Source organism: Meles meles, chromosome 13 (genome assembly GCF_922984935.1).
Source record: "Meles meles chromosome 13, mMelMel3.1 paternal haplotype, whole genome shotgun sequence".
NCBI lineage: Eukaryota > Metazoa > Chordata > Mammalia > Carnivora > Mustelidae > Meles > Meles meles.
Window position 1 is genome coordinate 60040724 of NC_060078.1, and position 22968 is coordinate 60063691.

Below are 22968 nucleotides of genomic sequence, written 5' to 3' on the forward strand. Positions count from 1 at the left end.
TAAATTCCCTTTTCTCTTTCATACCCCTTCCTTTCTAGAAGCCTTCTCCTCCAGTACACATCCGTGCACGAACTTGCACATTTATGCCTTTGATAATTCCCCTTCAGGTGTACCCCATTTCCCTCTTCTCAGGCTTTTCCAGAACTGATTATCCTCTCTGTAAACAAGAAAGAATTTCAAGGCCAGCCACTTAACCTCTTAGAGCCTGTTTTCTCGTCTATAAAATGGAGCTATGAATCCCTCAGGATAGAAAGAGGGTACAGTATTTTAAATGAAGCTGGCTAGTCTAAGTGTGTGTACACTTTAACATAAGCATTTCTCCCCAGCTACCTCCCCCTCCACATACACACATCCTATTTACAGAGTGCTGGGGGAGGCGGAAGTGTAGCGTGGGCCCTGCTGTCTAGCGATCTGCAGTCACACACGGCAGCCCAAACTACGAGACTGTATGATGAAGTGCCAAACTGAGCTGTGGGGAATTCAGGAAAGAGCGATGGCATGTCTTTCCCAAAGTCCTTTCCCAGAGTCCTTTTAGTTCAATAATGACAGAGCCATTTGAATCTTGTTCACCCTCCTTCAGGCCAGTGTGTATCTGCCTGTTCTCCTAACCCCTGCCTCTCCAGAGCTCTGACTCCCAGGCACATGCAAGAGTCAGTTATCTGTGTCCCTTGTGGCCTTCCTCATTTTAGTCCTAGTCTTGGGCCTATTACAGTACTGGCATGGATGAGGGAAGGGGGAGGATCAGGCCAGGTCATGGCTACAGCCCGGGTTTGATTCAAACCCTAGAGGGTTTGACAGCCCTTGAGACAAAGGTACAGCCTGAGTTGCTGGGAACCTACTGCACAAAGTTTGCATGGGAGGACCATCCCGGACCTCCCCTGGTTGGGGAGTCCATTCTGAGGGGGGCTTCCTAGTTTTCTTACAGGTGAGGTGATTGAGCCACAGAGGGACAGGATATCTGATTGCCTATGAGGAGAGTTCACTGGAAGACGTGGAGTAAGAATGATGTTGAACATGAGCTGGAAGGAAAGGCAGTTTTCTGAGTGACCCGGTCCACTAACTGAGGAGGTAAACCCCAGTTACTGTAAGGTCTGGTTGAGTGGACAAGTGCAAACCGCTGTGGCTTACTTATCCAGAAAAACAGCATTGCCTGTGTGAACTTCTGATCAGGCTGTTACTTCATCCCTCCAAGCCGGACCTACTCAGACTTCAAGCTGAAGGACCAAGCAGCTGGAGGCTCTTGAGCTGGGAATCCAGACCCTGCTCTGTGTTCAGAGCTGCCCCAATGCTTGGCCGCACCTACTATGGCCCACTGCACCCTAGGCAGAGAGCAGAAGAGGGTGGCAGGAGCGCAAGAAGTGAGGTCCAGATTAGAGGACGGGTCAGAGGGCCTTCGGAAAGTTAAGCCCCCAGAGGAGAGGTTTCTAAGTCCCCAGCACTAGCTAAGTCAGAGGGGTCCTAGAGATAGAGGAGAGGGAAGGTGCGCTTTAAGCCCATCGAGAGCGCATGGGACGATAAGGCCACCACTAGGGGGCGATACGGGGGCCACGGCCCAGGAGCCGGAGTACGCCAGATGCCCGGAGGCCGTGGGAGTCTCGGCCTCAAACCTTCTCTATTGTGTAAGGTGGGGGGCGCTAAAGAAGAGAGCGGCGCCCTTCCCTGCACCCCACCCAGTCGGCCCCGCCTCCCTGACCCCGCCTTCTAGCCCCCGCCCCACCCCCGGCTCCGCCTCCACCACCCCCCGCCCCGCCTCCGGCCGCGGCCCCTTCCTCCCGCAGCTGGTGCTGTGGGGCCGCGGAGCAGCGCATCGCCGTTTCTATGGCCCGGGATCCGAGCGCAAAGGTGAGAGGCAGGGAGAGCGGGCGGCGGCGGCGGGGCCTGGGGCGGGGGGGCGGAGGCCAGGCCAGGCCAGGCCTTCCCCATGTCCATTCCACCCTCCAGGCTGGGCCAGGCCTTTCTCGCCGGCAAGTCTCCCGGTCCCGCATAAAGGCTCTGGAGGGGCGCGGGCCAGGCCTCGGGCAGTGCTGGAAGCAGACCCGCCACCGCGGAGTCGGGGACCGGCGCGGGGCGGGGACCCGCGTGGCGAACAGTGTTCCCTGGGATCTGGGTCACGTCTCCTGGCGTCCAGCAGGATGGAAGGAGAGCTTGTCCTCGAGCTGCAGCAGTAGAGACTGAGATCAGATCTGAGAGGGAAGACCCGCGGACTGTGCAGGGTGGTGAAAGGAGACGGTAGCGGGGGAGGGGCTCAGGCCAGAAGAGACGGCCATCCTACTGGGCAGAGGGGGATGCCGCCTACACTAAGCAGGTGGACATCTGGGATGAAGGTCGAGAGCCTGCTGATCCAACATCGATCCTGTTTTGGGGGGAGGGGGTTCTCCCCTCCTCAATTTCTTCAGCCCTAGGATCTAATATTCGGAAGGTGACCAGAGTTCAGGGGACTGGCCCTGGGGAGGAAACCAAACTGTGGTACTGGAGGTGGAGTGTGGGGTGTGGACTGGAGACCTTGAAGCCTTGTGGCCACTGGGGGAGGGAGGGCAGCAGCTCCGCCCCCCCCCGCCCCCGTTTAGCCCTGCCCTCCCTCCCAACAGGTTAAATAAATGGGGGCTGGGAGCCCCTGCCCAGCTCCCACATTTCGAACAGCGGTCTATACATCGGAGTAGTGCAGCACTAAGTTACACCATCCACTCCATCTTTCCTTTGCTAAAGCTAGGGGCATCCTTCCACCTGGGTTAGGTACCCCTCCCCTCCTTTGCAGAGAGGCCCATCCTATCTGAGCATCGGAGGTCAGATGCCTCCCCACATCACTACACACACACTTGGAATCTGGCCTTAAAATTGGGACTTTCGGGAAGGGAGGGAAGCTCTGCACTTCAGTAGGCACCAATAGCCTCCAAGCCTGCAGTGAGAACTGGACCCCTGTTTGTACATATGCTTATCTCTGCATACATGTAATTGTGTGTTTAAGTACTGTGTGAACACACACTTACTCGACCCTTTGTGAACATGAACATGCCTGATCCACTGTATTGGTGGGTTTATGTGCGTGTCCCTACACAAATGTGTGTATGTGCTGGATCTTTCTGTGAGTAGGTGTACAATCCTTCAGATGCACGTGTGTGGGTTTATAACCTTCCTTGTCAATCTCTGAGGCTGTGTGGCCTGCTGAATGAGTGGATGTGAATACCACCTTATTTGTCAATGTGTGTGAACACATCTGGCTGGCTTTTACGTGAACATATGCATGGACAAACCTCCCTGTGAATGTATGTTTGCATGACTCTCCTGTGAGTACACGTGTTCACAGCCCTGTGAACATGTGTGTATGTGCACCTATTGCGTGCGTGTCACACCTCTCTGGATTATGTGTGACTTTTGCCATGAGCCACACTCGGAGTGGTTCCTCTGACCTGGGCTGTGTTCCTCCTGCCCAATCCTAGGACTGATACCACATAGCCATAGGGCGCTCCACCGCCCCCCCCACCTCCACCCCCTGCTTCCGCACTAAGCAAATAGGAGGCCTCAAAGGTAAACAGGTGTGCCTCCACAGTGAGAGGTGGGGCATGGGCAGTTTGCCTGTGACTTCCTGCTGCCCAGCCCCCAAAGGAGGAGCTGATGCCCTTTCTGTGGTCCAAGGACCCTCTTCTCTCCACTTACACTACATTCTCCCCCCTGGGCTCTGACCTCTACAATGCTGACCTTTACCTCTTAAATAAATGCTCCAAATTTCTGTTCTCCCTCTGGCCAGTTCCTGGTCCTTCCCCTCTCTTCAAGGCCACATAGTTAATATTTGACCTAGAAATGAGGGGAGAGGCCAGTGGCCCCTGTGGCCCTGTCTGTGGGTGTCTGATGAGACTGGGTGGGTCAGGCTTGCTTTACACCTGGCCTCGTCAAGGAAGCTTTCAAGAGCCAGCTCAGAGGTCAGGCCTATTACAGGGGTCACAGAAGGCCTGCCACCTACTTCTACCCCATCCCCAGCTGGTTGGCTTGAGGGTCCAGGTGTGGGAATAGTCTCCAAGCTGTGCCAAGAGAGGTGGCCAAGAACTCAGGGATCTTATCATTCACCTTTTCCATGTTGCTTATGTCTTAAATGGTCTTGCACATTAGAGCCTCTGGCACAGACTTTACACCTGTGCGGCCACAGGGCCAGAAACCAACCCCCCCCAACCCCCGCCGCCATGCCTATGAGTGCCTGTTTGCAGGCAGGGGCACGTGTGGATGCCTGGCCAGCGGGTGCAGTATGGACTCGCATGGGCAGAGTAGAGATGTGCACCCTCTCTGAGAGGAATGCTGAGGATGAGAAGCGTCTAATTAAAGAGAAATTCCAGAGGGAGCGCTCAGGCCAGGGAAAAGAAAAAACAAAGGGAAAACGGGACAAAATAAACAAAGGCCCATTAAATGTCTCTGCCCAAGCCTTCTGGCATAAGGCACCCCCGCAGGCAGCCAGGGCAGCTGCTGTCCCAAGTTTGGACTCATTGTTGCTAAGAAGGCGTTCTCCCTGAAAACAGAGCTCCAGTCGAGATGGAGGCCTAGCTTAGCTTCTGACTTGGTCAGAGGAGGACCATTACTTTGGGTTTGGTCTGGGAGGCATCTAGGGTCTTGTAAGGAGGGCACGTTCCACCCAACTTTGCATCAGAGCAGAGAGGTAGACAGAGTGACAGTGAGCTGATCCTGACGTGGGATTCTGGGGGCCTTCTCCCACCGGTGCCCGCTGAAGTCTGGGGATGATGCCATCTACCTTCTACCCACATACAGATCAAAGAGCTTTTTTTCCTGTTTTTTCTTTAGAAAACGGACCTCAGAGAACCAGGACTAGTCCTTCTGTCGGGGCAGGGTGATCCCATCAGTGACCTACAACCCCTCTATGACCCTACAACAACTCCCTCCCACCATGGAGTTTGTATTTAATGCAGAAAGGCAGTGTGTGATCCAGCCCTCCCTCTGACCTCTAACCTGGGATTCCATGGCCACACAACCCTGTGATTCCATGTCCCCTCGATTCCAGGACCCTCCCTGGCCCCATGACCCCTGACCTTCCAAGTGACCTCTCTGGACCTTTACCCCTGTGACTGTTCTTCCCCTGTGGCTCTGGCCCTGGCTCCCCTTGGGGTTCTTACCGGTGTGGGCATCCCCAGGAAAATGTGGGGGAGGCTCTGGCCCCTCTTCCTGAGCTTCCTCACAGCAACAGCCGTCCCTGGACCCTCATTGCGGAGACCATCCAGAGAACTAGATGCCACCCCACGGATGACCATCCCCTATGAAGGTTAGAAACCCTCCCTACCCCACTGCAACTTTGAAAGGCAGCAGGAGCCATGTCTGGGAGTAGAGAGGCAGCCCCAGGGCTGGGCTCACTGCTCCCACTCTCCCCAGAGCTCTCTAGGACCCGGCACTTCAAGGGTCAAGCCCAGAACTACTCGACACTGCTGCTGGAGGAGTCCTCCGCAAGACTGCTGGTTGGAGCCCGAGGTGCCCTGTTCTCTCTCAATGCCCGTGACATAGGAGATGGGGCGCACAAAGAGGTTAGCCCCTAGAACCTGGAGCATCCAGAAGGTCTCCAACTTTATCCAGCTCCCTGGGACCTCAATTTCCTGGAAGCCCTGCCAGCCTTCCATAGCCCTCTGGTCAGATAGCACTGCCCTTCCCAAGCCAGGTCTCCTTTACCATCCAGGGTCACTCCTGAAACTTACCTGTACCCCAGTTTCCCCTGTTCCCTAGAGTCCTGTCACCTGGTCCCACAGATAATGGTGAAAGACAAGGGTACTGGGGTCAGCACATCAGCCCATTCCCTTCCCCTGTCTCCAGATCCGCTGGGAGGCCTCCCCAGAGATGCAAAGCAAATGCCATCAGAAAGGGAAAAACAACCAGGTATGTGGTCTGCCCTGTCCCCAGTTCCTTCCTTCTCCTCTTCATCTGGTCAGGGTTGGTGGGGACGCAGATGGAGAGGTACAGATCGGCCAGTCAGTCTCAACAACCACAACAGGGACGTGAGTGTAGCCGGAGCAGCAGGCCCTAGGTGCAGCACTTACAGTCCAAACATCTGGTGACCTACCGGCTTGGCCTGTAGTGGCATCTTAATCTCTCCTGGGCTCCTGAATAATAATCAGGAGAGTAATAAGTAATTCTAGTAAATGCTGACTTAGCTGTTATATCTCCTAATTCTAAAATAACCCTATGAAATCGTTTTATCCTCCATTTTCCAGATGTAAAAAATGAGGTTTGGTGAGAGAATTGGTCAAGTACCCAGGATCCCATGGAGGGGGGCAGTGAATTGCCAGCGCTTTCCAACTAAAGAACAGGGTGTCTGCAGGGGCCCCGTGTACGCCTGTGGAACAGATGCATCTGGAGAGCTTTTTAAGAATACGCATTCCCAGGGGCCCTGGCTGGCTCTTGATCTTGGGGTCATGAGTTCAAGCACCACGTTGGGCATAGAGATTACTTAAAAAAAGAAAAGAAAAAAGAATAAACACATTCCCTGGCCCAAGGATTCTAATTCAGTGGGTCTAGGGTGGTGTTGGGATTAGCTGTGTTTAAAGAGGCACCTCTAGGGGTCCCCAGGTGGCTCAGTCATTTGAGGTCTGACTCTTGGTTTCAGCTCAGGTCATGATCTCAGGGTCTTGAGATGAAGCCCCGCATCGAGCTCCTTGCTCACCTCCAGCCCCTCTGGTTCCTGGGGCTGGCGCTCAGCAGGGAGTCTGCTTCCCCCTCTCCCTCGCCCTCTTCCCCACTACCTGCTCTGCCCATCCACCCACTCGTGCTCTCTCTCTCTCTAAAATAAAATAAATCTTTAAAGAGGCACCTCTAAGAGACTCCATCAAACATGCCTGCTGGTCCAGCATGCAGCGTGGGTAGAAAGTGGGGCTGGTGAGGCAGGAGGAGCCCAGGTCACAGAGCACTGTAAGTGCCCAGCTGGGGGATGGGTTTTATTCTGTGACAATGGACACCCTCACCATTTGGCCCTTTACAGACTCTCAAACTTCAGTGTGCGCATGAAGCCCCTGGGTATGTTATAAATGCAAATGCTAGCTCAGTGAGCCTGGGGAAGGGCCCAAGATTCAGCAATTCTAACAAGCTTCCAGAGGAAACAGACGCTGCTGGTCCCAAGCCCCACTTCAGGTAGCAAGGCTTTAGGAAAACATTTCCCAAGGCATGTTCTGAGGAACACTACTTTTTTTTTTAAGATTTTGTTTATTTGTTTGACAGAGAGAGGCACAGCGAGAGAGGGAACACAAGCAGGGGGAGTGGGAGAGGGAGAAGCAGACTTCCCATTGAGCAGGGAGCCCGATGCGGGACTGGATCCCAGGACCCTGGTATCATGACCTGAGCCGAAGGCAGACACTTCATGACTGAGCCGCCGGGCACCCCTAAGGAACACGAATTTTTAAAAGAAGGGTTTAATGGTCACGTGAGTTTGGGAAGCGCTGTATGCTCAATCCCACAATGCACAGCAATATCCTTAAGGCTCTGAAAAGTCCCCTGATACGGCAAGTTTTCGCCATGGTTTCCAACTTATTTGACCATAGAATTCCTCCCTCGCCTCCACCCCTTTGTTATCTAAACATCTTGGGGAAGCACTCCTAGAAGAATATTAATCCAGCCCCAAGCACTAGATGAATTAAACTAGAGTGATCTAGAGGCAGGAAAGGCAATGGGGCTTGGGGGTATCCTGGGGGTCAGAGGAAGGAGGCCTGAGCAGGCTAGTGGAGAGGAGGGAGAGATAACAGCGAGGGAGCGACTGGGATGAGACAAAGAGGCCTGCATGGATTCAAATCCTGGGTACCGGCAGGAGGAGGGATCATTAAGGAGGCAAAGAAGTCAAGAGGTCCTCAGCTTAAGGCATTTAATGGGCAGAGAAGAGCAGTGTGGCTGGAGGGAGTGAGGAAGGGGCAGAAGTGGTGGAACCCTCGGTTCAGGACTCTTCTGAGCCACCAAAGTTTTTTTTAAATACAGCAGTGACATGATTTGGTTTACATTTTTAAAATATGCCTTGGAAAGTGGGTTGCCGGAGGGTGCTGATGGGTAGACTATCTCTGGAAGGAGACTGCAGACAGCGGTAACAGCAGCCCCCTTTGAAGGCAATAGGGATAAAAGGAGATGCTCTGTTTACAACATATCCCTTTGTACCTTTTGAGTTTTACACTGCACGCATGTATTCCTCATTCACTGAATAAATAAGTAGCTTTCACAGAGCGGCGGAAGCTTGGGAGAACAGTCAGGCAGTCTCTACCTTTGTCCAGGGAAGAGGCAGCAGGGACGTGGACTGGAGTGGTGGAGGTGGAGGGGAAGGGAACCACGTCAGGAGACACGACAGAGAATCCTGGAGGAGAACTGAACATGGGGGTGGAGGAATGGGAGGCAGCAAGGCTGAGTCTCGGTGTCTGGACTGAGTAATAGGTTGGATGGATGAAGTGAGGTGGGAAAGACTGGATGAACAGGTTTAGGAGGGAAGATGCGGGTTAGGGAGGAGGGAATGAGCTTGGTTTGTGACCTGGTGAGTTTGATGGGTCTGTGGGCTATCAGGTGGAGAGAGGGCCAGAGCATGGAGACAGATTTTTGTAGTGTCACCCCAAAGGGCATAAGGGGGCAGGGGGCGCTCCAGGACACAGGGACACTGCTGAGAAGGAGATGTGAGAGAAACATCTCAGGGGGGCGGGAGCCCTGGGGCCCCCAGAGCTGGGCGTGCAGGGGACTTCAGGCAATGCAAGCGAAGCTCGCAGAGTGTTTCAGGTAATCCTAACAGTGAGACAGAAGCTGAGAAGAGGGGTCATGCCACTGGGAAGCCAAAAGACAGTTCCAGGGAGTATTCTGTGTCCGGGGCAGTGAGCAGGCCCACTGGGATCTCAGAAAGAGCCATGTCCTGTGGGCAGGGGCAAGACCTGGAAGACAAAGCTGGATTGATTCATGGAAAAGGCCTCCAAGCAGGCCAGGGGCTCACAGCCCTCCCCTACCCACCCCACAGACGGAGTGCTTCAACCACGTGCGGTTCCTTCAGCGGCTCAATGCCACCCACTTCTACGCATGCGGGACTCATGCCTTCCAGCCCCTCTGCGCAGCCATTGTGAGTATGGCTGCCCCCGCCCCGACTGCTGGTCCCAGGCCCCCGGGCTCTGGTCAGTGGCCCAGACTGGTCTGACCTTGGGCAGCCCCTGCCTGCCCTCGAGACCACTGACTTCTGACCCCATCTTCCTGCAGGATGCTGAAGCCTTCACCTTGCCAGCAAGCTTCGAAGAGGGGAAGGAGAAGTGTCCTTACGACCCAGCCCGTGGCTTCACAGGCCTCGTCATCGGTGAGCATGCACTCCCCCGACCCCCTGTCCAACCAGCATGTGGTTTGTGGGACATGGATCTCCTTGCGAGGACTCACCGCCCGAGGGGTTATGTGCCTTGTGGTATGTGGCATGTCTCATGCTCGGCCTGTCTCTGCTCCAGATGGAGGCCTCTACACAGCCACACGGTATGAATTCCGGAGTGTCCCTGACATCCGCCGGAGCCGTCACCCGCATGCCCTGAGAACGGAGGAGGCGCCCATGCAGTGGCTCAATGGTCAGGGGGATGAGGCGCAGGGTGATGGGGGTCCGGGAACTGTTTCTTCATCTTCACTTGCTGCGGCACTGGGCCATCCCCTCCCAAAATTCCCGGCTGCACCTGTCTATTCCTGTGCAGTGCTGAGTGAGGGCCATAGTGGAGGGGATCCCCAACCTGTCTCAGAGGCCATTTGAACTGCCTGATCCACAGATGCTGAGTTTGTGTTCTCTGTCCTGGTGCGGGAGAGCGAGGCCAGTGCCGTGGGGGATGATGACAAGGTTTACTACTTCTTCACGGAGCGTGCTACTGACGAGGGCCCCAGCAGTTTTGCTCAGAGCCGCAACAGCCACCGTGTGGCCCGCGTGGCCCGTGTGTGCAAGGTGAGTAGGACCAGGTTCCGGGCAAGAGTGTAGAAGCTGAACCTCTGACCCTGACCCCTGACCCTGTGCCCCTACCTCCTCAGGGAGACCTGGGAGGAAAGAAGATCTTGCAGAAGAAGTGGACCTCCTTCCTTAAGGCGCGTCTCGTCTGCCATATTCCACAGTATGAGCTGCTCCGTGCTGTCTGCAGCCTGGACGCCGACACCTCAGCCCGCACACACTTCTACGCGGCCTTCACGCTGACCACCCAGTGGTCAGTGCAGGGACAGTGGGGAGAGGAGGAACTGGGGACAGTGTGGGGGCTGGGGCAGAGGTCAGTGAGGATATGCTAGGATCCCTTGTGGGGAGGCTGGCTGCAGAGAGAGGATTTCAGGTGCACCCAGCTAGCCTGGGGCCAGAGGCCACAATGGCCTCCTCACCCTTAGGGGAGGCCCTGAGGCCTAGAACTGGGGTCGGCCAGGGTAACAGCAGGCTCCAGGCTGGGCAGTGGGCAGGGGACAGGCTCTACTCCATGTGGCTCAGCCCCCTCCCCTGTGTCCCTTCCTAGGAAGACCCTAGAGGCCTCAGCCATCTGCCGCTACGACCTGGCCGAGGTGCAGGCTGTCTTCGCAGGTCCCTACATGGAATACCAGGATGGTGCCCGGCGCTGGGGCCGCTATGAGGGTGGGGTGCCGGAGCCTCGGCCTGGCTCAGTGAGTGCCCAAGCCTGGGGTCCGCCCTGGGTAGACAGAACCCTTGGGAGGGGCAGAAGGATCTAGCCTTGGGGGTGGCAAGGGATGGGCAGGCAGTAGATTCCTGAGCTCGCCACCTCTGTCCCCTGCCCCAGTGCATCACAGATTCACTGCGCACGCGTGGCTACAACTCATCCCAGGATTTGCCGTCCCTGGTCCTGGACTTTGTGAAGTTGCACCCGCTGATGGCCCGGCCCGTGGTGCCCACACGCGGACGGCCCCTGCTGCTCAAGCGAAACGTGCGCTACACGCATCTCACAGGGACGCCTGTCTCCACGCCCGCCGGGCCCACCTATGACCTGCTCTTTCTGGGCACAGGTACTTCTGAGCCCTGCTCTGAGCCCTTAGGTAACCGAGTCCTTGACCCTTGTTGACTGCTAATCCCCTGAATGACTTTTGATCACAAGTCCCTGGTGACCATTGATATTGATTCTTCAGTGAACACTCACTGCTGGCCCCCAGTGACCACTGGCTCTGGGTGACTGCTGACTCCTGTCACCAAACACCGTGATATTGGACCCTGATCACTAATGCTTGTGAACCCAGTAATTTCTGCCATGACTAGCCCAGAGTTCCCAGTGTCCTGAGGAACTGCTCCTGGCTGAATCCTTGTCCCTGATCTCATGACTCCTGAGCCGCTCCCATCAGGCTATTGCAGGGGACCGGAACCAGATTCTGTCGTTGGGTTCTGACTCTCCATCCTCTCCATACCAGCTGATGGCTGGATCCACAAGGCCGTGGTGCTGGGCTCTGGGATGCACATTATCGAAGAGACGCAAGTGTTCAAGGAGCCCCAGTCCGTGGAAAATCTGGTCATCTCTCCAGTGCAGGTAGCTTCTGATTCATGATCCTCAATGTGGCCTTGCCAAAGTAGGGGAGGGAGTGGGTGGCTGGCTGGTGGCCGTGTGTTTCTATAGGTGGGAGCCGGGGGTGTTGCCAACCAGCTTTCCTCTCTGGCTCCCAGCATAGCCTCTACGTGGGGGCCCCTAGTGGAGTCATCCAGCTACCACTGTCTAGCTGTTCCCGCTACCGCTCCTGCTATGACTGCATCCTGGCCCGGGACCCCTACTGTGGCTGGGACCCCAGCACCCATGCCTGCATCGTATTCAGCAGGTCCCAGGATAGCAGGTGAGTAGTGGCAGGGGGGTCAGGGTCCCAGGGGAGGAGGAAGGCCTGCTGGCTGTAGAGGACGTGGGGGCAGTTGGTGACAGCCTTACGGACCCTACCACTGGGGAAAACTAAGCTCACTTCCCCCGGTTCTGCCTCCAGGTCAGCACTGATACAGGACATGGAGAGAGGCAACCGAGGCTGCGAAGGCCACAGGGACTCAGGTAAGTGACCTTCATGGATGTGAGTAGGCCTGTCTGCAAAGGCTGTCATTTACCTGTGCATGTGTGTCTCCGGACGGCCGTGTCTGTGGGCTTTCGGCAAGGATGTCCTAGCAGAGTCTGGCACAGAGTAAGTGCTTCACAGACAGTTGTTGCCCAAAGGAATCATAAATGAGGAGACAGGCTCAAGATGGAAAGTTTTTGTCACTTCTGGAACTTATAGCCACTTGGGGGCGGGGGGGGCAGGCAATTAAATGGCCACACAAATAATTGTTTTCATTGGTTTTTGTTACAAAAGGAGTATTTTACAACTATGACAAGGGTTTGAAGGATAATGGGTACTTCCCTGAGGAAAATCAGATGACTGGGTTGCTACCTGAAGAGCAAAAGTTAATAGGCACAGCTAACATGTACTGAGTACTTCCTGGTGACAGGCGCTGACTGAAACACACACACACACACACACACACACACACACACACGTCGCTTACTCTCCCAGCAGTCAGGGGAAAGGTGCCATGATCCCCATCCCTGTGAGAGGCAATCTCTCTGAGGTACAGGGAGAGTAAGTAAACCACCTAGAGTTAATAAGCTAGGAAGTAACAGGGTCAGAATTCAAACCTGACCCAAGCAGCCTGACTGGAGTTTGTGCTTTTCATCACTGCTGTGCTCTTTCCTGTAAGAGAACCAGTGGAGGGCAAGGAGAGGGGGTGACACCCCAGCAGAAGGAACAGCAGGCAGATGAGCTTGGTGTGTTTGAGAAGAGGCTGGAGAAGTGGGCGGGGACCACGGCGAGGCAGGGGCTGCATAATTGGTATATGGTGTTTTTACAACGTCACTCCGCTGCTGCATGGAGAACGGATTAGATGGCGGCCAGAGGGGACCGGCTTCCCCAGTTGGGGAAGAAGAGAAGTGAACAGGTCTGAGAGGGATTCTGGAAGCAGAGTCTTGGTGAGAGTTAGATACAAAAGCGAAGGGGAGAGAGAGGCAAAGGAGACTCCCAGGTTTCTTTCTGACTGAAATTAAGCAGCTGAGTAGCTAGTGGCGTCATTCACTGCGATGACAATTCAAGGAAAAGACCCGGTATAGTCTGGGAAGGAGGCTTTGGCCTTAGTTCATGTGCCATGCCCCAGAGGCCTCCCACCGAGATGCCCCGCAGGCGGAAGATGTCCGAGTCTGACAGTCAGGAGAGAACTCCGCCGGAGGTTGAGATTATGAATCACTGGCGGATAGCAGGAACTAAAACCACTGGGAAGAGCCAGTGCAAACCTTGGGAACCTTACATAAGAGCATGAGTGCAGGAGACCGTTGTCAGTTGTCACCGTGGTTCCAGATCTTGTGCTTGCTGCTGGGAACGCTAACAGTGAACCATCTGGCCTGCCATCTCCATTGCCCTCCCTGAGATAGACAGACATTGACCACTCCTGTCTCTCACCCCCCTCCAGGGCCACCACCACCCCTGAAAACTCGCTCTGTACTCCGAGGGGATGATGTCCTCCTGCCCTGTGACCAGCCATCCAACCTGGCCCGGGCCTTGTGGCTGCTTAATGGGAGCACGGGCCTGAGTGACGGGCAGCACGGCTACCGTGTGGGTGTGGATGGGCTGCTGGTGACAGACATACAGCCTGAGCACAGTGGCAACTATGGCTGCTATGCCGAGGAGAACGGCCTCCGCACCCTGCTGGCCTCCTATAGCCTCACCGTCCGGCCAGCCACGCCCGCCCCAGCTCCACAAGCCCCTGCCATGCCCGGGGCGCAGCTGGCGCCTGACGTGAGGCTGCTCTACGTGCTGGCCATCGCTGCACTTGGCGGCCTCTGCCTCCTTCTAGCTTCCTCCCTCCTCTACGTGGCCTGTCTTCAGGGAGGCAGACGAGGGCGGCGAAGGAAATACTCTCTGGGTCGGGCAGGCCGGGCAGGGGGCTCAGCCGTGCAGCTGCAGACCGTTTCAGGCCAGTGTCCTGGAGAGGAAGAGGAGGGCGACGACGGGGAGGGGCCTGGGGGACTGGAAGGTGGCTGCCTCCAGATCATCCCTGGGGAGGGGGCCCCAGCCCCACCGCCCCCACCGCCCCCACCCCCGCCAGCCGAGCTGACCAACGGGCTGGTGGCTCTGCCCAGCCGGCTGCGCAGGATGAACGGCAACAGCTACGTGCTCCTGAGGCAGAGCAACAATGGAGTGCCGGCGGGGCCCTGCTCGTTTGCGGAGGAGCTCAGCCGCATCCTGGAGAAGAGGAAGCACACGCAGCTCGTGGAGCACCTGGACGAGAGCTCTGTCTGAGCCCGGCCTCCTAGGACAAATGCTCTTCCAAGCCAGCCTGTCTGCCCCAGGCCGGGCTGCTGCTTCCCCCACACAGCCACTCTGTCGTCACCCCCCCCAACTCTTAGGCCCTTCTCCCAACTTTTTGATGTCCCTGTAGGGCTAGCAGAGTCAGGCCCAGCCAAAGCCCCCTCCTCAGTCTCCACAGACCCATCTGTGAGCAGCCCAGGCCAACCGGTGCTCCTCAGAGGTGGGTACTCCCTCAGGACATGGTATTCTGTAGACCCGGTCCCAGTTCCTATTCCCATAACCCAAGCACTTGGGTTGCCCCATTTGTCTGCTCAAACCCTTCCTCTTTCTCCCAGGCAGGGCTCTGCAGGTCCAGATGACCTCAATGTCACCACCCTCTGCATGGCCCTATGTGCTGGACGGTCCCGAAACCAGACAAGACCTCTGCCAGCCGCCAGAGCCACCTGAGCCCTGCGTACATTCACTTGTGCACATGGATGAATGTCCATCAGCTGGGCTGCAGGGCCCCCGCCCCCACCTCCTGGTGCATTCTTGTATTTCACCTCTCCTGGACTTTGGGTACCCTTCCAATTGCCACATCCCATACTATCTAGTCCTCTCCCCGAGTTCCAGACCCATGTAGTGACCTCTTTGGCAAGAGCTTGGGAACAGGCCAGCCTGGGGAGGTAAGACTGTGTCATTCCCCTCTTCATCCTTCATGTGTAGCCCTTGTGAGTCAGCACCCCCATCCCCTTGGTCACTCTCAGGAGTGACAGACAAGAGCCCCAGGCATGTCCCTTCACACATGCTTACATTTCCACATGCATTTCTGAGCCTCCCTTTGCTGCCTCGGACCTGTCTGCTGGGTTTGGTCCGTGGACATTTCAGAGGGAGAGCAGTCTCCCGTTCAGCTGTCCTCTCAGACATTTCCCTAGGATGGGTGACCAACACTGCAATGAGCCAGCCTCCCTTTGGGGGACCAAGCATTTGCTACCCCTAGACCAGAGCAGGGGGAGGAGATCTGCTGTCTCACCTGGCACATGAAGCCCGTTCTTGGAACTATGCAAAGGGCAGAGGCTGGGAGTTTGGATGCTTGGCTCCCACCCCTGTCCTACCTCACCGGGGCACTTTCAGGGTCCAGGGGCCTCTGAAGTCTCCAGGCCCATATGGGACAATCAAATCCTGACTGAGCTCCCCCATTCCCCTTGGGTGAGGATGACTGTTATTTTTGTAGCTGAGAACGTGGAATCCCCACGGATTTTTACTGCCCTTCACCCAACCTCTCCCACCTCCACCCCACAATGAATGTATTTATTGTAAGAACGGCTATACTTCTTTAGGAATGCCCCCACTCACCACCCAGGTGGGCAGAACAGGCATGTGACAGAGTGGGGAGCCTGGGTTCAGCTCCTCCCCCTCTTGTTGGTCAATAAATGCCCTCTCTCCCCACAGTTCTGTGTGTTCCACTTGGTTTAGGCTGGCTTTCCCTGATCGCCAGGGGGCAGGCTTCTGAGCCTACGGAAATACTGCTGCAAGGTTGGCTCTTCCCCATAAAACCATTTGCAGAGAAAACTGGGATCCTCAGCCTCCATCTGGCTGCCCTGGGCAGGTGCACAGGCCTTTATAGGGCTCTCACTACTCTGATCATGGTGATAAGGGCCTGACGGACAAAATTACAACTGTTCAAGAATTCAGACAAAGGACTATAGGTTTTTACCTCCTGGCTCTTTTCCTCACCATTCCTCCCCCTTGCTTTACCTAAGCCTAGAAGATGCTCCCTGTTTATCAGTTCTCCCGCTCATCCACAGGAAGCTTTTCAGTACCTCCCCTCCCCCAACAAGGGACAACATGAATTCCTTTCTGCAGAAGGGCCTGTCTTGGGAAATAGTTAGGACCCTGGCAAGCTTGTTACCAGGGATCTGACTTTAGAATCACTCCCCAAGGGTCCAGACAAGATTAACCACATGGCCTTTGATACTAGCCATCCTGAAGGGTTATATGTTCTGCTTCTGGTTTTAGAATAATGAAAAGTGAGGTTATTTTTTAAATCTACACATATTTTGAAGACCTCAAGTGTAAACGTATGTTTATTAACCTCAGGTTTGTTTTCTTTTTTTTTTAATTTAAAGATTGTATTTATTTGACGGGGGGTGGGAGGAGAAGCAAGCTCCTGGCTGAGCAAAGAGCCCGATGCAGGCCTCGATCCCAGGACCCTGAGATCATGATCTGAGCTGAAGGCCCAACCCACTGAGCCACCCAGGCACCCTAACCTCAGTTTTCTAATCTAAACATTCACACGGGTATAAAATGGTTATCCTAATGCCAAGTTCACAGCAGAGTGTAAGATGCTTGCTTCTAGCGCAAAGACTGCAGATATAGGACACTGGGGATTCTTCAGATGCCAATCTTGAAACCTCACGCTGGGCTTTGAGATCACTGTTCTGAGTCTGGACTTCAGAACAGATACCTGTAATATCCTTGAAGTCAGGTCTCAGGGATGTCAAATAAGGAAGAACTAGGAGACTAACAAAGTCACTGCCCTGCCTCCTGAGCAACGAGAAAACAGCTCTTTATCCCAAGTAAAAGCTCTGGCGTCAATTTCCCTTTTGATGGGCTCTATCTGCCTGTGTGGGCTTGGAAAAAGAGGAAGAATCACCCCCACTGGGGTGAGAGTCCAAAGCCTGGGACTGGAGTTGGTGGAGCAACTCTTCATGGCACTTGCACCTGGGCTACGGCAGCGTCTTGAACCTCTCGCGGGCGCAGCCCGCCTAGCGTTGTCGGTTTGTTGGTGAAGGGGTGCCACTGGCCCTGGATGCTAGGGCTGTCCGTGTGGAAGGGCTTGCGGATACGGATCACATCCAAGCCCGACTGGTCCGCCAGCTTCTGCACGAGCGTCGCGATTTCCTCGACTGACTTGCAGTGGATGCTCTCCTCGCGCACTGCCCCGTTAACTGGCCGACGGGAGGGGGTAGGGGGAGAGGAAGCGGATGGATCAGGGGTCAGACCCGCGAAAGGCGAGCCGGTCCAGCCTCCACCCCCCTCCGCCCCCATGCTGCCCTCCAGCCCTCTTCCGGCCCCACTCACGGTATTCAGCCACTACTCTGGGCACACAGCACGGCCGCGAGTTCACGTATATTACGACCCCCGGGTTCCGTCGGGCGAAGTCGGCCACCTCCCGTTCCACGAACTCCCTGAGGAAGCCGAGAAGAGTAAGCACAGCGACCGCTGACCCGGGGCGACCTCAGCCCGGAGAGCACCCCGCGCCCTTCGCCCGGCTCACCTGGCGCCGCGAGACGACGCCGCATCGCGGCTGAGGCTAAAGCTGAGACGCTGCAGCTGCTGCACGTAGCGACCCAGCCCGTTGTGGAGGACACTGGCCAGGAAGCGGCTCGGGGTCCCGCGCGCCGTCATGTCCGCAGCGCCCAGGTAACACAGACCAGCCTGGAGGGCAGGAGTGGGGCGGGGGGGGCGGGACGAACGCGGAAGCTTCCGGTTCCGGGAACACTCGCGCCCTGGAGTTTTGCTTCCGCGGTCACGGCGCGAGGCGCGCCAGCGACCCACGTTGCGGACTAGATGGGCGGGAGGGTGGTAGTGACGCGCGGTCAGGGTCGCGAGCAGCGCAGCTTTTGTCAGTAGAGCCGAGAGAGGACACGGGCGCGGGGCCGAGGTGAGCGCGGGGACTGGCGGGAGCCGCCCGGTGGCGCTGTAGTCGTGGCGAGTCCCCTCTGAGGGAAGAAGCGGCGAGGAGGGCCTCCATTTGGGGGCTAGCGCTTTGCAGTCCGGAACGACGCGAGCGGTCATAGAGATGGAGACGGCGAGGAGATCCCCTGGCCGGGCGGGAGTGGTAAAGAGATGATCTAGAGAAAGCACAGTGGTGAGGGGCAGCGTGGAGGGTAGGTAGAGGTGAGGCAGTGGGTGTACGGGGCCATAGTGGTAGAGAGCCAGAGAGAGGCACACGGCCGTGAAAGATGGGCACAGAGGTGAAGTAGCAATGCAGAGAGGTGAAGAGGATTCAGAGAGATGATTATGAGGGACAAGTTGGAAGAAAGAAACCACCTCGAGTGGGCTCTGTATAGTGCTGTGCAGAGGATCCCTAGGTCCTGACCTAGTGAAGGCACCCAAACCAGGGAGGAAAGCATTTCAATTAGGAACTTACTCGATTTGACTAAGAATGTGGGTACTCCTTCGAGGTGGGTACCCTCTTCGTATCCTGCTGCCCCTGCGTGGGGAGTGGATGGGTCGGAGGGGCCTGCCCAGAAGCTTGGTCCCAGGTCCTCCTCGAAGAAGGTACAGGAAGGAGGCTCTCCCAGCCTTGGACGTACCAGTGTTGCCTGTAACTGCAACTGAAATCCGTCAGTATTTGCGAGCACATGGGATCCCCTTCCAGGATGGCCACAGCTGCCTGCGGGCACCAAGCCCCTTTGTGAAGGCCTTGCAGCTCAAGGACCAGACTGGTGCTACTGCTTCCTTCAGCCTTTTCATTGACAAGACCACAGGCCACTTTCTCTGCATGACCAGCCTAGCAGAGGGGAGCTGGGAAGACTTCCAGGCCAGCGTGGAGGGGCAAGGGGACGGGGCCAGAGAGGGGGTCCTGCTTGGTGAGGCCCCAGAAGCTGAGGCCAGTGAGGAGATCCGGAGGATCTGGGACCGAGCCATACCTCTCTGGGAGCTGCCTGAACCAGAGGAGGCCCAGCTGGCTCGTGTGATGTTTGGCCTTACCAAAGTGACAGATGACACACTCAGGCGTTTCAGTGTACGGTATTTGCGGCCTGCTCGCAGCCTTGTCTTCCCTTGGTTCTCCCCTGGAGGTATGGGATTACGAGGCTTGAAGCTACTAAGTGCTGAAGGCCAGGGAGATGAAGTACATTATAAGGAAACCACCATTCCCCGGCCTGGTGTCTACTGCAATCTGTTTGGATTACCACTGATCACTCGGCGAGATGTTGAGGTGGTACTGACAAGTCGCGAGCTGGACAGCCTGGCCTTGAACCAGTCCACAGGACTGCCCACCCTTGCCCTACCCCGAGGAACGGCCTGCTTACCCCCTGCCTTGCTCCCTTACCTGGAACAGTTTCGACGTATTGTGCTCTGGCTGGGAGATGATCTTCGGTCTTGGGAAGCTGCCAAGTTGTTTGCCCGAAAATTGAATCCGAAGCGATGCTCCTTGGTGCGGCCTGGGGACCAGCAACCCCGTCCCCTTGAGGGCCTGAACCGAGGCTTAAATCTTTCTCGTATTCTGCGTACTGCCCTGCCTGCCTGGCACAAGTCTATCGTGTCCTTCCGGCAGCTTCGGGAAGAGGTGCTAGGAGAACTGTCAAATGTGGAGCAGGCAGCTGGCATCCGCTGGAACCGCTTCCCAGACCTCAATCGTCTCTTGAAGGGTCATCGGAAGGGTGAGCTGACAGTCTTCACAGGTGAGCCCTTGGGAAATCACTACTTGGGGTAAGAGGCAAAGGATCAGGTGACAAAGGCATGTGGGTTTGGGACATGACAAATGTTAAAGAGGAGGTTTCTCCCAACTTTGAAGCCCTTGCTCCAAGTCTTGGTTTTAAGGGTAGAACTTTCCTCCCTCACCCAGGTCTGTGTTCAACCCCTCTGCAGGGCCAACAGGCAGTGGAAAGACAACATTCATCAGTGAGTATGCCCTGGACTTGTGTACCCAGGGGGTAAACACACTCTGGGGTAGCTTTGAGATCAGCAACGTGAGACTAGCCCGGGTCATGCTGACACAGTTTGCTGTGGGGCGGCTAGAAGAACAATTGGACAGATATGACGAGTGGGCCGACCGCTTTGAGGACCTGCCTCTCTATTTCATGACTTTCCATGGGCAGCAGAGCATCAGGTAAGGTTCTGAGGCCTAGGGTTTTCAAAGAATGGGAGGACAGGAGATGGGGACAGATCCCCAGCAGAATTTTCAGGAATGCTGGCTTTTCTGCTGGGCTGGTTTAGAGAGACTACTTGTAATTGACTCTTGAATTCTTTGCCTCTTCCTCTCCCCAGGACTGTCATAGACACAATGCAACATGCAGTATACGTCTATGACATTTGTCATGTGGTCATCGACAATCTGCAGTTCATGATGGGGCATGAGCAGCTATCCACAGACAGGTGACATCCTCTTGTCTCACTGGAACCCAGTCGAACATGCACGTCTTCTCAGGCAGTTGGCCCCTAGGCACGCACACTGTACCTTTTGTTACCTGAAATGTGTGTTTGCACACACCACCCCATGTGTATTTCTGTCTTCATAGAGGTGTGAGTTGTGGCAGTGGGAAGGATGGATAGGGACCTAAGTGTGAGTCATTGGGTAGAGTGGGGTGGGCGGTTTGCAGGGAGCTGTAAATGAATCAAGAGTATGGATATGTTCTCGTCCTTCTGTCTGAATATGCCTTTACTTTGCTGGGGTTGGGGCAGGATTGCGGCTCAAGACTATATCGTTGGGGCCTTTCGAAAGTTTGCAACAGACAATAGCTGCCATGTGACGCTGGTCATTCATCCCCGGAAGGAGGACGATGATAAGGAACTGCAGACAGCATCAATTTTTGGTTCAGCCAAAGTAAGTGGCCTTTAGAGGAGCCTAAACTTTGGATAGTAGAGGGGACAGGTGTGACCAGGGATGGCCTTCATTCAGCCTTAAATCATCTTGACTGTCCACCTGGAAGAGGCAGGAGACAGCCACCTCTGGGGCCATGACATGAGGGACATGTGTGCTAGGAATACAAAGGCTGATAATAGTTAGTTGGTCCTTTGCCCTCTTTGCCCTCCAAGAGCTCACATCGTCCAGTGGGGAAAGTAGTAAGCCAGTGATTATAACTCAGTATGATAAGAGCTACAATAGGCAACACAAGTATTTGGGGAACAATGAGACAACTGAGTCGGCCTGGGACATCTGGGGAGACTTCTTGCCCATTTGGGAAGAGGAGGTGTCAACAGAGGTTAGGCTGAGTTCTGGCAGACAGTAAGTGTTAAATAATCGAATAAATGGGAGGGCCTTCTGGGCAGCAGGACCAGCCCGATCCTGGAGCTTCCAGGGATATGCTGAGTGCCTGTTACATGCTAGGCCTGGGCTGGGCACAGGGAGTCCAGGGTGAGGAGCACAAACTATGCCACAACGGAACAAACATGGAGCTAGGGAAGACAGTGACACAGAAGTGCAAAGATGGTGGTTCTTTCTTTATGGGGATCAGGAATGGTCTCTGATGAAGTGTGACATTTAGACTGAGACCTGAATGACAAGAAGATGGGGTAGAGTGGGGTGGTGAGCTGTGGAGGAGAAGTGTCAAAAGCAGAAGGAACAGCGTTTTCAGAATCCGGGGCAGTGTGATAGTCGAGCAACTGAAAGACTCAAGTAGCCCCGTCATCATGGTCAGTAGTTCAGGGAGCTTTACCATTCTTCCCTGGAGGTTCAGCCTTCCTTTCTTCTTCTCATGTCTTCTCACTGCTCCTTCCTCCTCCTGCCCCCATCCTTCAGGCAAGCCAGGAAGCAGACAACGTTCTGATTCTACAGGACAGGAAGCTGGTCACTGGTCCAGGGAAACGGTATCTGCAGGTGTCCAAGAACCGCTTTGATGGAGACGTAGGTGTCTTCCCACTGGAATTCAACAAGAGCTCTCTTACCTTCTCCATACCACCAAAGAGCAAGGCTCGGCTCAAGAAGGTCAAGGATGACAATGGGCTAGCGACCAAAAAGCCCTCTTCTGGCAGAAAAGGGGCTGTGCCCCAGAACTCTGAGACTTGCTTGGGTCAGGCCCACCACTCCTACCAGCCAAACCCCTCCAAGCCCTCAAGGTGAAGGCACTGGAGAGCTGGACACTGAAATGAACCTGACAGGACACAGGCTGAGACATAGACTTTCTTAATCCTCTGCTTAGGCTACCTCTGTCCTGTGGTCTCAAGCTAGGGACCCCCCCTCAGTCAGAGGGGCCTACCTAGGGCAGAATTCCATACTGGGAGAATTCAGTTTAGCAAATATTTGAGAACCTCCTGTGTGCCAAGCTTTGTTCTAGGTCCTGGGAGAACAACACTGACAAGACAGATGAGGTCCCTGCTTCTCTAGAACCTGCAGTCTGGTAAGGGAGACAAGAAAAATAATGAATAAACACAAAACATAGTTTCAGACAGTGAGATATGCTATGAAGAAAAAACAGTAATGCAGTAATGCTTATAGGCCAGTTTAAGGTCTGAACAGGTATCTGTAAGCAGAGGACATTGGAGATGGGGCCTAAACAACTAGGATTGAGCCATGTGAACATCTAGAGAAAGAGGGACTCAAGCAGAGGGAAAATTACACACAGGCCCTGAGGTGGGAATGAGCAAGTTGAGTTCAAAGCACTGGGTTCAGGCCCCCTGAACCTGGAAGGAAATAGAGGACTTCTTGCCAAAACTCCAGCCTGGGTTTGGAGCTACAGGATGACATGGTGGGCATCAGAGTCCTCTGCGGCCCACTCTGGACCCTGCCAGGAGGTGGCACTTGCTACCATCGGATCCTAGGTGCTTGGCCCTGTAATATCAGGGCCCCAGAGGTGGAAGCTGGCCAGAGAAGAAAGCTGTGAGCCCAGAGTGCCTGCCACCTGGACACTGATTTCATGTTATGCTGCCTCAGACCACTGGAGTGGACACAGTCATGACTTTTTGTAGAGCCTTTTCTAGTTACACTGAAAAAAAATTTTTGCCATTGCCTTTGTTTCTGTGTTTTTTCTTGTTTGCCCACCAGGTGTCTCCCCAGCCTATAACTGGATTTTCCTCTTG

General features: G+C 55.2%; 4 protein-coding genes across 5 annotated transcripts in view; 3 read left to right on the plus strand and 1 right to left on the minus strand.

Annotated features, from left to right (window-relative positions):
- The window catches only part of SLF2 (SMC5-SMC6 complex localization factor 2), a 54161-nt gene extending 49241 nt beyond the window's left edge, over positions 1–4920 (plus strand). The window contains exons 22-23 of one of the 2 annotated variants that reach the window (XR_006821250.1): positions 915–1842; positions 1942–2587. The gene's annotated coding sequence lies outside the window, so the exon portion shown is untranslated. Of the gene's footprint in view, positions 1–914; positions 1843–1941; positions 2588–4785 lie in introns of those variants that run through there. The other variant, XR_006821249.1, reaches the window with a different exon arrangement.
- On the plus strand, positions 1760–14570 carry SEMA4G (semaphorin 4G). Its single transcript, XM_046027307.1, has 15 exons — positions 1760–1842; positions 5133–5260; positions 5368–5516; positions 5800–5862; positions 8954–9052; positions 9187–9280; positions 9423–9536; positions 9729–9898; positions 9982–10151; positions 10446–10590; positions 10725–10947; positions 11344–11459; positions 11594–11757; positions 11899–11960; positions 13403–14570. The coding sequence occupies exons 2-15, from the start codon at positions 5137–5139 to the stop codon at positions 14230–14232; spliced, it is 2523 nt and encodes an 840-aa protein (XP_045883263.1). The 5' UTR covers positions 1760–1842; positions 5133–5136; the 3' UTR covers positions 14233–14570.
- A 1719-nt stretch (positions 14571–16289) lies between these two features.
- Positions 16290–17695, minus strand: MRPL43 (mitochondrial ribosomal protein L43). The gene is made up of 3 exons (XM_046027309.1): positions 17501–17695; positions 17305–17411; positions 16290–17171 (listed from the first exon to the last, which is right to left on the minus strand). Exons 1-3 carry the CDS (start codon positions 17629–17631, stop codon positions 16930–16932), a joined length of 480 nt encoding a protein of 159 aa, XP_045883265.1. The 5' UTR covers positions 17632–17695; the 3' UTR covers positions 16290–16929.
- A 341-nt stretch (positions 17696–18036) lies between these two features.
- On the plus strand, positions 18037–22897 carry TWNK (twinkle mtDNA helicase). The gene is made up of 5 exons (XM_046027308.1): positions 18037–19634; positions 19822–20062; positions 20221–20328; positions 20635–20776; positions 21692–22897. The coding sequence occupies exons 1-5, from the start codon at positions 18392–18394 to the stop codon at positions 22010–22012; spliced, it is 2055 nt and encodes a 684-aa protein (XP_045883264.1). The 5' UTR covers positions 18037–18391; the 3' UTR covers positions 22013–22897.
- Positions 22898–22968: the final 71 nt, after the last annotated feature.